The 16,313-nt window shown below is 43.1% G+C and overlaps 1 protein-coding gene across 3 annotated transcripts in view; it reads left to right on the top strand.

The window, feature by feature from the left end:
- Window positions 1-9,553: 9,553 nt before the first annotated feature.
- The window catches only part of celsr3 (cadherin EGF LAG seven-pass G-type receptor 3), a 103,621-nt gene continuing 96,861 nt past the window's right edge, over window positions 9,554-16,313 (top strand). For 2 of the 3 annotated variants that reach the window (XM_011476832.3, XM_020704489.2), the window contains exon 1: window positions 9,556-15,647. In XM_011476832.3, the coding sequence (XP_011475134.2) occupies window positions 10,085-15,647 (5,563 nt within the window). In that variant the 5' untranslated portion in view covers window positions 9,556-10,084. Of the gene's footprint in view, window positions 15,648-16,313 lie in introns of all 3 variants that reach the window. The other variant, XM_020704490.2, reaches the window with a different exon arrangement.

Raw genomic sequence — 16,313 nt, forward strand, 5'->3', positions numbered from 1 at the left:
AATGAATTATTGTCATTAAAAACTAAAAAAAAGCTTTTGAAACATAAAAAACAGGAAATTGCCTTCAAAGAGAAAATCAATCACAGAGTTAAGAATTTAAATTGTATTTTCTTTTTGAAGATTGATTGGATTTTGAGTAAATGATGTTGTATACTCTACATTTTTGTCTTGTCAGTTCCATTTCCACTTTCACTCATTAAACTGTCTGCAGAAGTATGTGCGTATGATGAATAGTTTTTCTTTACTTAATGGATGCAATCCTTCACCCTTCCTCTCACCGATGACAGCTGGCTCCTTAAATAAAGCAGATATAAAACATATGGATTTAAAAATAATGAGTAATAACTAACTGATAAATAACTGCTTTAGAAGGTTATAAAATAGTCAACAAATGGAGTCTTTTGAGCAGAACCCTGTGTATGATGACAAAATCTTTTTGTGTTTCGTAGGTTAGAGAAAAGTCTAACTCTTATGCCTAAGAAATAAAAATGTGACTCTCACAATAACGTTGTTTTTTGTGTCTTATTAAATGTTTACTGTTTGGCCAGTTTTGACCATCCAAGAAATTAAATAAAAACAGTTGTGTTGAATTTTGCATATTTTCGTTTTTACAAGCTTCGTGGGAAGATTAGGATTTGAAACCTTTAAAATAACAGTAAAAATTAAAAAAAGAACTGGGCAAACACCAAGTAGAAAGAAATAGACGTTTGTAAATTATTTTTCAGCCAAAGTATCTTTTGTGATTTACTCGGGACTAATTCCTGCAAATGTTATCTTTAGGTCAAGAACACTTGGGACTGAAATGACAGAGCATTAAAGTCCCACTCCGATCATCTTTTTAAAAAGTGGTCCCAGTGGTCTTTCATTTGTGACTCATTCAGTTTTTAGCCAAAATCGAATATTTCATATTTTCTGCAGGGCGGCAATAGTTCATTAGAAATTCACCTCTGAGTTCTGGGTAGTTCCATTGGCGCAGAGCAACCCCACCCCTATATTCTCCCTATTGCTGAGAGCTCTCTGTTCACACACTCTCCAACTAACATTATCTAAAATTAGCAGTGCAACAAGAATAGCATGCAACATTGGAGTTATCAAGTTCTGGCCGTAAACCAGTTTGAGCTGAAATCAGCCGTAAACCAGATACCAGCTCAGACATGGAAAACAAAGACATACATGGATCTATTTGTCTGCAAGTGGATGCATCAGAATGGAGCAGAGCAGGGAGCTTGTGGTCCGCCCAGGGTGTTTTCTACATCACAAATATGACCTTTTTCAAGCTGCATTTTGTCTTCTGCTCAAATGCAATTTTAAGCTCACATTTCTTCATATGTGGTCATCATCACCAAAGCCTGATTTTCATGGAGTGGGTGTTTAAGAATAATTCTAACTCTTGCGTTAGAAAACCAATCTAAAGCATTGGAAACATTTCTTTCTGCAGGAATTGCACTGACACATTGTGATCGTTATCTCCAAGAAGATAAATGGTCAGAACTGTGTTTAAGGGCTGATTTTAAATTAGTTTTTAAGCGATCAAATTTAAACTGAAAGTGAACTCCACTCAGGACAGAGAGTTTAATAATGAAGAGGCTCTCAGTGGTTAAATCTGCAGTTATGGATCACAGGAATGGAAGCGGCTCTGCAGGAGGTTCTTTTAAGTCCTCACTGTGTTTTCTTTTTATTCCTTTTTATCAATCGAGGCGCGTCCCCGCAGAAAGGCGAGGCTCATTATGCGTGCGCGCGCAATCACGGCATGCGCCGGGCAGCTGCCGCCATATGCCGCCCTTGGTGTGTTTGAACGTGGGGGCTTTTCCAGCAAGTGGGTTTCTGTCATTGAACTGCCGGCCTGTTTGAATGCACACACACACACACACACACCTCCATCACCCCCACCCTCTATTAAATATGCATCCCTGCTAAATCACTTCCATCGTGGACAGATGAGCAGAATGCTAGTGACCACCTGCTGGGCTGTTAAGGATCTCTCTGGTTTGGGGGGGTTTGCTGGAAGAGGGGGGTGTCAGCCTGTTGCCTGCCCCATCACAAATACAACCCCCCTCCATTTCCCCCTGTGGGATAGATCAACAAAAAAGACTGAGGGCAGGAGGCAATTAGAGAGGAGTATTTTGCGAAAGCAGAAACCCAATGAGGAGGCAAACGCCCTTGTTTGTACAGAATTTACAGGCCACTGCTGTTTCTTTTTGATTTTACATCTCTGTGTGTCAGACCAAAAACGAAATCTCAAAAAAAAAAAAGAGAGAGGGATTGGGTGAGTGCATGTGAAGCTGTAGTCCACCCGGACCTGGTGAACCCCTGTGAAACCTCCTCCATAATACACATGCACGGTGCACACCCAGCCTCTCTGGCTGTTCCCATGGAAACCCACACCGACAGAAAGCACGCCGGCCTCTGCCGGCAGGCTCGCAGTGGTGTGGAGACTTCCTGCAAGGAGTCAGCACGTTATTGATCCATTAGCACATGGGTGCCAAACACACACACAAACACACACACAAACACACACCATGAGCACAAAAACAGATCCAATGAACTCACTCTCAGCCCTTCCTCTACAGAACTGACCCAACAGCAGACACTTTGTGGCTTGGAATATATTGTATTAGTTGTCTTTTCTGAGAAATGGTGCATTTTCTGCCTACAGATGTATCACTTTGTCTTCAAGCTTTAAAATAGGATTAAGAGGTCTGCTAAACAAATCTGGGATTTCGGAGGTTTCATCAAGTCCAGCTGGTGCAGATCTATAAAAATGACCTTTAAAACTTTTTTTGGTTTCTGAAATACCTTACAATACCTTACAATAGTTCCACAATAAACCTGAAACTCTACACAAATTAAATTTTTAATTGTAAATTTGTTCTTTTTATTGCAAAAGTAAATACCAATTGAGAATAAACTGTTTTTATATTCTATAAAATAGATTAAAAGTACACTGACAAAATGAAATTATATCAATCCAAAAACAAAGCAAAGACAAGTTAAGACAATGTGAAAAATTTGTCAAAAAAGAAATAAACATTAACCTTAAAATGTTCCGAGGATTTGCTCATAGGAGTATTATAATTTTGTGTCATAATTCTTGTTATGTTTTTTTAAACCAAAAATTTTCAAGCTATTAACTTTAGCATCAATTCTTCAGTGATTGGCAAATTCACCAGCAGAGACCACTAAGGGTTAAAGGAAAAGGATTGTTTTTTTGTTTTCTTACTTGTGATTACAAACTTGGATAGATATTTATTACTAGTTTCTAAATGTGGTAACTGGTTATAACATTTGTTTCAATGCAGACTAATCTACATATTTATTAAAAGTAAATTCTCATGTTAGTGCTACCCTTATGAAATACTATGAAACACCACAGCTAATGTAGTGAGTACAAAGAACCCCCAGGACATGTAAAAATCCAATATAATGAATTCCATGTAACCAGCATGACCTCCAGGTCGTTGTGTAAATGTTAAAATACAACCCAAGCAAAAACATTTGGGGAAAACTCTGTGTCAGCTGAAAAAAAATTTGAGCTGCATCTGTCGTTTGTAATCATTTCTGGTAGCAGAATGTTTCACATCTGGTTATTTTAAGCTTGTCCTATTAGCCAGATCAAGCTGCATTATTTTCCTGTTCAGAGACAAACATTTATAAGGTTTTGTCTGCTCTAAATTAGCTTTAAATGGGCTACAGAACAAAGACCAGCAGAATAGATGAGCAGTTAGATCCAGCAGTTTCTGACCCACATCTACAGGAGGAATAGCACTTTCTCACCTAAATTACACTTTTTTTTTTTTTTTTTACTTCTGCTGCATCCTATCATAGCATCACCTGACTAAAGTAAGAAATGACACTTCTTTCTTGAGAGAAAAATGACTAAAAAAGGCATCTTTTTACATACATTTAGTCTGTTTTCTCTTTTTTTCCAATAGATGCAGATTTTCCTGATGTTTTATATGGGTGGGTGTAAATTAGTTTTCCCGATAACTGAAGCACTGTTGTATGTTTACTTGATAGTATAGCTATTTACAATGAAACTAATCTGAATTACCTTCATAAGGACTGATAAATAATATATATGTTTTTGCATAGATATCGGATCTTCTAGAAGAAATGGAAGTCAATAAAATTCAATTTTAAGTTTAACTTCCCTTTCTTATGAAAAATAGATTTTAACATTCAATCTTCAACTAAGTGGCATTACTTAAGCACAAGGATAGACATTACCACTAAGAAAATCGACATCCATGTGCATTAAAAAGGCTACTTTTTCCATTAATATGTAAACAGGAAGCTTTCCTCTCATAAAAAAACCCACACACCAGTACTTTACTGCTTTCTTACAGGCAGGCGGCATTTTTTGGGATAGTATTTTGAAAAAGGCAAGTCAAAATGCTTTACAGAGGGGTCACCGCATAAATTTATGGGAAAAGAGATATTCTGAACTGTGTAGTGGAATTCCCACAATTCTCTTCAGTTTTCTCTTGGAGGGAAGTGACAGAAACCAGCAGGCGTCCAATTCAATATAATGAATAACTATTTCCTAAAGCTTATTCATATTTAATGTAGCTAATTGGATTTAAATTTCTGGAAAATTAAACAGCTTAAGAGCTGCAAAACATGCTTTTTGTCTAAAATGGTCAAATCAATGATTTGTTAAATCTGTGTTTTACCTTCCATAAGTTTTCATGCAGCTTTGGTTTAGGGTGATATTCAAAAGACGAACATTTCATGGAAAGCTGTCGCACATGTTTTCATCCAACCCCATAAAATAAAATGCATTGATTTCATTCTTTTTATCTGCCACAGCAGTTTAACTTGCTACCCTTCTCTGCCTCTTTCCATGATTCTGCATGTCTCCCCCCCCCCCCCCCCTCTGATGTCAGAGCTCCACAGGGTCCTGTTGTAACTGTCCATCACTCGTATTCGTTCAGTGTTTATAGTCCATCCAGCCTCTCTGATCTATTATAAATAGCACTAAGTGGCACAGCACTCCCTCCTCGCTGCCTCTTAACACATCCATCTATTAGACTCCCTGCTCAGCCCAATTAATCTGACTCGTTGCTCTGAAGTATTATAAAAGCAAAATAACCAATGTGTAGGTGTCCTGCCTCTTCAGTCTGCATTTACAAATGCAATAAATAAATGTAAATAATTCCAAGGTTTGGAGGATGTCCTGATTTCGGAAAGGGGGATTGCTAAATTTTATCTTAAATGCTAATTGTTTTGACTTTTTCATTTATTATTTAGGGTTTTGCAAGGACACGGTGCTAATTCAAGGTCTTCCGTTCTTTGATGCCATCTTCAGTTAGTCTGTGTCAATCAACGCACAGAGGTGTAAAGGAATTTTAAGTTATTATTTTATTTTGAAGATATATATAGAGAAAAATTACGAATATTTCTTGTGAATTTATTAATATGTACTTATTTAAAAACTTGAAATAACATTTACTTTATCTTAGATGACAGTCTAGATCAGTTCCTATTAAAAAGGGTCTTTATCCTCTTTACATTCATATGTTCTGACAAAGTTCCTGCTCATTTGTAATTAAGTGAGCTTGTGCTAGGAGCTGATAATTTTCCTCACCATGCCTAATTTTCTGCCTGCTGGATTGCTGTCTGGATTTCCTGCACTGGGATAGAACGGAGGCTTTTAATACCCCAAGGGCCTTGAAGGACAAACAAGGATTATAATTTTTTTCTTTCATATTCTGTAATTTGTAGTGAACATTTTAGTACAATTTGTAATATTTAGACCCCTTTTTTTTTAACCTTTGATTTTTTTTTAATTTAACTTAAAGTACTGACTGTTTTAGTCATTATTCATGAGTTCACATTCCTCCATTTTTCAGATTTCACCATGAAAAAAAGTAGAACTAAATCTAAAGTAAAAAAACACTAAATTTTCTAAAACTATTGCACAAACAGGAAGAACACCATCATTTTACCAATGAAAACCATTATTGTTCATTTCTGACTGTGTCTAAAATAGCAGGAATTAAATGTGGTAAATTTGATTCGACGATACATTTTTTAAAATTCAGTTTGCATAGGAGGGCTACAATGGGGTCAGAAAACCTCTTTTGATCTGCAGACTCAAGCTTTTGTATCAACAATTATCTACCTGATAGAAGGCGTTAAAGGCAGGTTGGACATTTCTGACGGCAAAAACAGAGGAACCTTCTGCGATTCACCTGGAAAAACCCTCCTCCCACTCAAACATGTGACTCTGAGGGGGTAAACTGAGCGACAACCATCTCCCTATTTTCTCACGCTGCCTAGTCTCAGCTTGTCTAGACATCCTCTTCCTCCCCTCGCACGATCCAAATCCTGTTAGCTGTCCCAGCCTGTGCCACAATAACCTACATAGCATCGTAATCGCACTCACTGACTGAAGCATGGGAAGATGTGGGGGGGCAAAAGAGAGGGAAAAATGACAGCAAATCCTTGTGACAGAAAGGATGGAGGGGAAGTTCAGACACTCAGAGTGGGGAGGGAGAGCATTTTCCTTTTTGTGCTTCCAATCCATTCTTGGAAAAGAAGGATGTGCGTTTTGGAGTGCCATTTGCTGTGGCAGAGCTCCAAGCTGCTATCAGCCAAAAAGTTGAGAAAAATGGCAGAGCTCCAAACTGACTGGAATCCGCACATAAAAATTCTGCAGCATTTTTCACCGGAGATGTTTGTTTAACTTACACAGCAGTGGTTACAGCTCCATTAAGCTGGCAGAGAGAGGGGATTGTTTTTATGTTTATCTTTGATGTTTAGGCACCTACAAGAGGCAGCAATTATAATTCGGTTGCAATGCTATCGTCACTTCGACATTAACTTTCACAGTTGAAACAGTTTATTTTCATTTGATTTACTTAGACTCTCACTCCGATCATCTTTTGATCTGTTTTCAAAGCATTCACAATGTTTTTTAGTCATGAAAATGCCGAGTTTAGCCAAAACAAAAAATATATATATTAGTAATATTCTGGGATACAGTTTTTGGCGGTAGTTCATTAAAAGGATGCCTCCGAGTTTTGTGGGTGGGACCACTGGCGTGAGCAACCCCGCCCCCCTTCCCCTCTCTGTTGCTAAGAACTCTGAACAGGGAGTTTGTGGCCCGCCCAGCGTATCTTCTACGTCACAAATACCATATTTTTCAAACAACCTTTTTTTGTCAACACTTTGAATAAAGAAATACTCAGAAATGCTATTTTTATCTTAATTTTCTTCCGTGTTCTCCATCATCTGAAAAATGCCTTAAGAACCTGTTAAAAACACCAAAGACACCATTTTCACCATGAGTGGGTCTATAATAGAAGCATGCTTAAACATAATTTTGCAAATATGGGGATTTTTGACACTGTCCTGCAAAAATTTCTCCTTTTTATGGAATACACAATGTTGTAAAAGATTGCTTTCAAATGTTACATAAATTGTTTACTTGGTTCTAGTTTTCTGTACTCAGTTAGTTGCTTTTTTCTGCTTTTTTTCTGCTTTTTTCTATGAATCATCATACCTGTGTCCCCTTTAGTTATTTACCCACTTAGCATGTCTATGCTTTTTCTAGCTCCTGAAGACTTTGTGGACATTATCTGCTGTCAATGGTAAGTTCAATCAGTTTCACATTTTGTCTACATTAAAATAGAGGTATTTTTTTTCACTTCAGTAGTTATTGAACCTTTTTACTGCATGCATTTGAGTCCTGACTTTAAAAAGTTGCAGTGAAGGAAAAGAGAAATAAATTAAATGTAGCCCCCAAAGTCCATTATTTTGCATTTTAACACTTTAAAACAACTCCACAAATGTTCCCGCCTATCACTAAAAAAGGTTATCATGCAGACATCAGTCAGCTGAAAATACAAAGCAAGACTCTTAACGGACAGATGGACAGCCAACCGCGGGATGGGCCTCCCTGAAAGCCCACATGTGCAGATGCTGAGCCACACAGTGCACATAGGCGTGGGCGTGCACTTGGCTGCTTGTCTGGGCGCTGAAGCAAGGCACCCCCGACTGACGCGCCTAGTGCATCTCCTCCCATCAGCCGCAGGGAGAAATTAGATTTAATTTGAGCCGTGTCTGGAAAAAAAAGAGAAGAAAAAAAACTACACCACCCAGACAGTTGTATTGCCTAAATCAGCAGTGAATGGCAAGAAAAGGAAATGATTTTTGGAGGAAATTCGAATTCTACAAATTTGCATAATGTAATTTCTTTTCCAGTCAACATCATGATATGGATCTGTCTATTTAGCCATCCCCAAATTAGAGTTAAATTGAGATGATTGTCAGATTGTGCAAAAGTGCCTGCTACTGGAATTAATCACAGTAATCCTTTAATACGGTTTTGAGAGACAAGAGATAAACAAACGTGAATCTCTGGGCTGGACTTTGAGTGTGAGTACGTGACTCAGGGAAACATCAATGATGAAAGATTACGTCACTTTTTCTTGAACTAACCTCAGACATGTCATTAGAGTGGACCAAAGGCAGCCCCACATGGAAATGAGAAAGCCTGTCAAACGAAACATTTGCAACAGAAATACTTTGTTCATGTAAATGGTGTTTTTGGTGTTTTTAACATGTTGTCATGGCATTTTTCTGGGACACATATTAAAATGTTAATCTTAAAATTGAATTTTTGAGGATTTCTTGATTCAAATTGTTGTGAATGAGGAGCAGATAAAGAAAGTGCCGTTTGAAAAATCTTGTAGGAGTGACATAGAAGCCCCAGCTCTGTGCTCCGCTCCATTCTGATGCATAAAAACTCAAGTGTTAATGCAACACTTAAAGAGTTGATTTTAACTCTGAGCAGGATTACATATTGTCCTTATCTACGCAGTGTTAAAGTGACACTAAACATAGTGTTGAAATTTCAGAGTTAACAAAACTCTTTTGGTAGTTAATAATTGACACTATCTGTACAAATTTAACACTAAAAAGTGTTGAATAATCCCCACAAAGTCGTTTTTACTCTGCACATTTTAACTCCAAGCATTAACATCAATACTTGGAAAATGGGAGTGGGGCCTCACACTTGCTGTTGTTATAATAAGTCTGGAAGAGTCTGATCAGTATGACTACCAAGATATGACACTACATGGGGACTGTCTGCTGTGTGCAGACAAATAGATAAATTGACGTCTTTGTTGTCCTTGTCCAAGCAGGCATACAGCTCAAAACTGTATAAGGCGAACGCTCCAGGGTTGCCTACAATTTTTTTTGTTGGTAATGTTAGGTTGAGGGTGTGAGGGGCTGTAAACTATAGCAGGAAACTGCATCAACTCCTCGGCAACAGTCCAACGCACAATTCAGAGACAAATTTCTAATGAACTTCTGCCGCTCTGCAGAAATGATGTCCTGAAAACAACACATTTTTATTTTGCCTAAACATGGCATAATCAGAATTAAAAGACCACTGGGAACGCTTCGAAAATAGATCAGAAGATGTATGCACTTTTCAAAGCTTGGACAGTCGTTTTATTTCATCATGCTTTTGATTGAAGATTTTCATGAATGTTACTTAAGAGATTTGGATGAGATCTTGGGCTATTTCTCTCCCAGTTGTAGGTTTGCCTGCAGTCCATCTCTACGGATCCCACCATTATGACATACAAGGGAAAGGGGGAGGGGTATAGAGAGCAGAAAGCGTGATGGTGCGTGTGTGCGCATGGATGCGTGGATGGAAGGATGGAGAGTAGCCGACCACAGGGCTGCGCTGTTGCTGATAGAACGGTGCAGGCATCGCACACACTGAGGGACAGCGTGTGTGAGCCAGCCAGGCAGGCAGTCAGTGTTGAGTGTGTGAGCCATGTTGGATGTAAGTGAACGGGAGGAGAGATGCTGCCGCCACGCCGCTCCTAGCGCTCACGCCTCGAGCTCCACGGAACACAGAGGGTAGATGCCAACTCTCCGGACCGAGAGAGACAAGGGGGAGCCTGGGGGAAGGTGTCAGGCGGCGCTGGCGCTCCTGGAACTGGCCACCGAGCTGGAACGAGGGACGGAGAGAAGTACCGGAGAGAAGGAAACTCAAGGGTGAAAGCCACTCTGACAGGGAAGAGGAGAAAGTAGGGAAAACCCAGAGAAAGGAAAAGACTAAATGGCTGCACCGCCAACGGGCTTCACCCCGCTCCTGCTCTCCTTTCTGGCTCTCCACCTGCTTCTCCTCGGTCCTTTGTTAGCCTTCACCTCGAGGAGGGTGAGTTTAGGAGGGGCTTCCAACAGATGGACCCGGGGCCTCTGTCATCGAGAAGCCTGCAAAGTGGACCAGCAGCGACAGCCGCATCGGTGCGAGGATGCAGGGGAGTTGCCGAGGGGAGGCGGGAATCTCAGCGCATGCAGGTGGACCGTGGAGTGGATACAGCCCGAGGGATGCTCTGGACTGAAGCGCAGGTGGGGGCTAAGAGGTGGATATCAGTGGGACGGGTCGAGATGGGCGCGGAGAAAAAGGCTGAAACGAGTCGGGACGTTTTGTGGGCGCGCAGACGGTGCTCCGTCACCGGCTCCTTCCCTTCCCCATGCTGGTCTCAGGAGCGGCAGGGCGAACTCGGATGGCGTCAGCGCAGAGGAGGGAGTTCGCAGAGGGGAGGTGGAGAGGAAGGGCGTTGTTTCGCCCCCTTCTTCACCTGCTTTCACCTTTGTGCTGATGAAAAACGGAAAAAAAAGGGCAGTACAAAGGACTAAGACGTGCGCGCAATGCTGCCCGGCGCTGAGGCCACACCTCGCCAAACGTGGAGCTGCCGGAGCCTTTGTGCACATTTCGGACATCTGCACCGGACCCGGAAGTAGACGCTTGAAGAGGGAAAGGGTTCGAAAGAGGGCTTCTGGGGTCAGGGGGCTGTCGGTCAGCTCTTTAGCATCTTGGCATGTCCGTCGTGTAAACCGCAAGACCCAAACCCTCGTGCTGACCAAGAAGCTCACACCTGGCTGCTTCCCATCCTCTACATCTTGGCGCAACCCCCCTCTGTCTGGATATCATTTACCTCACATTGATACTTCAAGCAACATCTTTAAATGTGACCACGTCTTAACTAATATTTCAGACTGTATTTGGGAAACAAAGCAGAGAAACGTTTGCATTTGTCCAACTCTTGAATCCTCTCAGACCGCTCTCACTGATCTTTTGGAGCAACAAGCTGCTGCAGCTGTTCGGGGCTGTGTTGGCGTGGAAAGGAAGCCTGGTAATTGTTCTCATTTTGGAAGGCACAGTCTTATCGATCCCAACAGCAACAGAGAGGGGGTTGATGACAGCTGGATGACTGGGTGCATTATGAGCAGGAAGAAGAAGGGGAGAAAGGGAGGTGGGGCAGATGTTTGGGCCAAAACTACACATAAATGTAGCTCACACGTGTTAATTAGGAACGGTTTTGAGGCGTCACTAGGTTGTTGGTTATCCTCATTCCCTTATGCAAATGCAAAGTCTAACCATGCCAGGAAAATGGGTGAGGGGAGGGATACCGGGAGAGAGGTAAAGGGTGGCGGGGGAGGAGGAGGGGCGGCGTTCCTCGGCAACAAACACATTCATTTATCTAATTGGGCAGATAATGGGTTGGCTTTTTCAATTCTAGGGCTCTCACACATCCCTTTTAACGAGCTTCTTTCTGGGGAATCTGCACCAGCAACCGCAAGGCAGAGAGGTACGACCAGGGGGCTTTCTGGTGGCTGCTTTAGCAAAAAGGAATTAAGAGACGGATGCTGTGCGGTTTCCATGACCCCACAGAGGGGCGTGGTTAAGATGAATCCTCTCATCCAATTTAATCTCAGCAGCATCACACAGACGCCCGCCAGACATTCATTATTTAACAAAAGCGTCAGTCCCAAATCAGAATCTGTCCTCGGTACGCGCGCTCAATCCGATTATCGCGCAGGGAGGGGAAAACCAGCGCTGACTTCATCTGCTGAAAAAGTAAAAGCAACTCCAGAGGCAGAGTCTGACTCAGACTTTTTCTTGCCAGCGAAGTTTCCTGTTACATCTCCCAGTGCTGCGTCAGGCTCCTTTGACTCTGCAGCAGCAATCACGCCACAGTCCTGCAGCATCACGTCCCGCCACCCCTCGTTTTTCGCAGAAAAGAATCAGAGCACATGGCAGCGTGTGTTTGTGAGACCATTGATTTCAGGACCACGGACAGTTCCGCTAGTGTTTCTGTGGAGCAGATTTAACAGCAATAACAACAACAATAAGGAGGGGGGCAGTGAAAGCAAAGGATGTGGCCCCAGATCTCATAAGGGAACGTCATCCTGGCATGGTCAGACTCAACAGGAAGAGGAGAGTGCTGTCCCAGCAGGGTGCACTGACAGCATCTCCAACATTTCAGCCACCGGGGCAGGAGAAGGCGCACTTGTGCATTTAAAATTCATTAATCAAGTGCCATTAGAGCCTGAAGGTGTCAGACATTTAGACAGGCAGCAGATGGGGGTCGGAGAAGAAAGGGAGAGGAGTGTGGAGAGGGAGGGAGAGGGCTTGGAGATGTCCACTGCTGTTTGGGGAGGAAAATTGCAGGTGGGGGAAGGCGAAAGAGAGGCGCTGCTGCTAGAAGGGAGGGAACCACGAGCAGAGGAGGAGGAGGAAGTGCAGAATGAGAGGGTAGAGGGAGTAACAAAAGCAGGAGAGGGGAGAGATGTCCAGGGACAGAAAGGTCAGGGTAAGGATAGCGGCCCCATCCCACAGTTAGATGATATGCAAAGAAGTGGAGAGAGTCAACTAAATGAAAGCTATCAGGGAGATGAGCAGGGTGAAAGTGGGGTGCAGGGGGAGGAAAATCACACTTCAAGAGGAGAGAGGAGTCTGGAACGACTTATAGTAGTAGAAGGTGATACCTCACGGGGGGAAAAAGAGAGGAGGATTTTAATGCCATGGTCTCGATCCAGGCGTGCAGCCAACAGGCACCCCCATTTCTCACTGTACAACTACCAAGTACAGGTGGCTGAGAACCAGCCATCGAGCACCTCTGTCATCATCATGTCGGCAACAGACCCAGATCCAGGAGATCCAGGCAGGATGAGCTACTCGATGGCCCCATTAATGAACAGTCGGTCATCTGACTACTTCCAAATCCATCCCAACACAGGCCTTATCACCACCACTCAAATGCTTGACAGAGAGCACATGGACCTGCACCACTTTCGGGTCACGGCAACCGATCACGGCTCCCCTCGTCTCTCTGGCACTACAATGGTGACCATTACAGTTTCTGACCGGAATGATCACTCTCCCATTTTTGAACAGTCAGAGTACAGAGAGACAATTAGGGAGAACGTAGAAGAAGGCTATCCCATCCTGCAGCTCAGAGCAAAAGATTCAGATTCTCCATCTAATGCTAATATTCGCTACCGGTTTGTTGGTGACACAGCAGTGATGGCACGGGTTGCTTTTGAGATTGACCCACGCTCTGGTCTCATTACAACCCGTGGATCTGTGGACCGTGAGTCAAATGAGCACTATACGCTTCACGTGGAAGCCAGTGATCAGGGGAAGGATCCAGGGCCACGCTCTGCCACCGTCAAAGTCTTTATTACGGTGCTAGATGAGAATGACAATGTACCACAGTTCAGTGAAAAGCGCTACGTGGTGGCAGTCAAAGAGGATGTGCGACCACATTCTGAGATCCTCCGTGTGAGTGCGACAGACCGAGACAAGGACAGTAATGCTGCTGTTCATTATAACATCATTAGTGGAAACAGTCGTGGACAGTTTTCTATTGATAGCGTCACTGGTGAGATCCAGGTGGTAGCACCACTGGACTATGAGTCTGAACGGGAGTACACACTCCGTGTTCGTGCACAAGACAACGGAAGACCACCATTGTCCAACAATACTGGCATTGTGAGTGTACAAGTGACAGATGTCAATGATAACCCGCCTATCTTTGTCTCCACACCATTTCAGGCATCAGTGCTTGAGAGTGCCCCAGTTGGCAGTTCCATCCTCCACATTCAGGCCATTGACACAGACTCAGGTGATAATGCCAGACTAGAGTACAGGTTAACTGGAACTGGCTCTGACACACCGTTTATCATCAATTCTGCAACAGGCTGGGTCACTGTCAGCTCCATTCTTGACAGAGAATCTGTGGAGCACTATTTCTTTGGTGTGGAAGCAAGGGATTATGGGATGCCTCCTCTCTCTGCCACAGCCAGTGTTACTATTACCGTGATGGATGTTAATGACAACCGCCCAGAGTTTCTCCAGAAAGAGTACTATGGTCGCTTGAATGAGGATGCAGCGGTTGGCACAAGTGTAGTGACGGTCACAGCTGTGGATCGAGATGTTAACAGTGCGGTGACCTATCAAATAACTGGAGGGAACACCAGAAACCGCTTTGCTATTAGTACAGCAGGAGGAGCAGGACTTCTCTCATTGGCTCTCCCACTGGACTACAAACAGGAGCGACGCTACGTTCTCACAGTCACTGCCTCGGACAGGACGCTCCATGACACCTGTCAGGTGCATATCAATATCACAGATGCCAATACACATCGACCTGTGTTCCAGAGCGCCCACTACTCTGTTAGTGTGAATGAGGACCAGCCTCCTGGAAGCACTGTCGTTGTGATCAGTGCCACAGATGATGATGTTGGTGAAAATGCTCGAATCACTTACTTTCTTGAGGACAACATCCCTCAGTTCCGTATTGATCCAGCGACAGGTGCAATAACGCTTCAGGCAGAGCTCGACTATGAGGATCAGATGACCTACACTCTGGCAATAACAGCTAAAGACAATGGGATACCACAGAAGTCAGACACAACATATGTTGAGGTAAACGTCAATGACGTAAATGACAATTCTCCTCAGTTCCTTAGCCCCAGATATCAGGGAACCGTAAGCGAAGACGCCCCTCCCTTTACCAGCGTTCTGCAGATCTCAGCCACCGACCGTGATGCTCACGCTAACGGGCGTGTTCAGTACACGTTCCAAAACGGCGAGGACGGGGATGGTGATTTTACCATTGAACCAACGTCTGGCATTGTCAGAACAGTTCGCCGCTTGGATCGGGAAAGTGTGCCGTTTTATGAGCTTACAGCTTATGCTGTGGATCGTGGCGTTCCCCCTCAACGAACCCCTGTACACATCCAAGTGACAGTCCTTGATGTCAATGACAACGCCCCTGTCTTTCCTGCTGATGACTTTGAAGTATTAGTGAAGGAAAACAGTGCTGTGGGCTCTGTGGTTTCTCAGATCACAGCCACAGACCCTGACGAGGGTGCCAACGCCCAAATAATGTACCAGATTGTGGAGGGCAACATACCCGAGATCTTTCAGATGGACATCTTTTCAGGAGAACTCACTTCACTCATTGATCTCGACTATGAGGCCCGAAATGAGTATGTCATTGTCGTTCAGGCTACATCAGCACCCCTGGTGAGCAGGGCTACCGTAAGAATCCGTTTGGTGGACCAGAACGACAATCGACCAACCCTACAAGACTTTCACATCATTTTTAACAACTTTGTATCCAATCGGTCAAATAGTTTCCCCAGTGGGGTGATTGGCAGGGTACCTGCCCACGACCCTGATGTCTCAGACAGGCTGTACTACACCATCGACAGAGGAAATGAGCTTCACCTGCTGCTCTTGAATCACACCAGTGGAGAGATCCGACTGAGCCGAAAACTGGATAACAACAGGCCACTGGTTGCTCCCATGCTGATCACTGTCACGGGTAAGATGTCATAGGAAGGAAAAATGGAAAGCATGCAAGGGAGGATGTGTGCATGTGTGAAGTCAGTTTAGGTTCCCCTGCAGCTTCATTCAGTGTAAAAGCACTGTGAAGATAAGGGCTCCAGCAGAACAGGGTTATGTGCGAGGGAGAAAGAGGAGGATGGATGGCGGTTGACTGAACCCTGTGCTTTGCATGCTTCTTTTCACTGCCTCCTTTTCCCAGCTTTGATATTTTTGGTGAAGATTTTTTGATTTCTCATTTTTTCCTCAAGCTTTCTAAAGTGCAAAAGAACTGTGATGGTTTAAGGACCAAGTCTGACGAAAAGTTGTGTGTTTTTGTGGCCTTTTTCTGATTATGGAGAGAATATATTAAGAAATTTAGGCTAAAATGTGCATTTTTGAGTATTTCTTTATTCAAAACTTGTGAACAGATGGGTTATGGGAATGAGAGGGGTGTCCTAGTGAACGACAGACATTTTTTTATTTTGGCTACAAATGGTATCATCACAAATAAAAGACCACTAGGAACACTTTGAAAATAGTTAAAGATGATCAGAATGGGTCTTTAACAAGTTGAAACGAGAAAAAAAGGGTCTGAGAAAAAGGGGAGAAGTTATTCATGTAATTTAAGGTTAATAAATAACAAAGCATGTCAGAAGAATTAAAC

Source organism: Oryzias latipes, chromosome 7 (genome assembly GCF_002234675.1).
Source record: "Oryzias latipes chromosome 7, ASM223467v1".
Taxonomy (NCBI): domain Eukaryota; kingdom Metazoa; phylum Chordata; class Actinopteri; order Beloniformes; family Adrianichthyidae; genus Oryzias; species Oryzias latipes.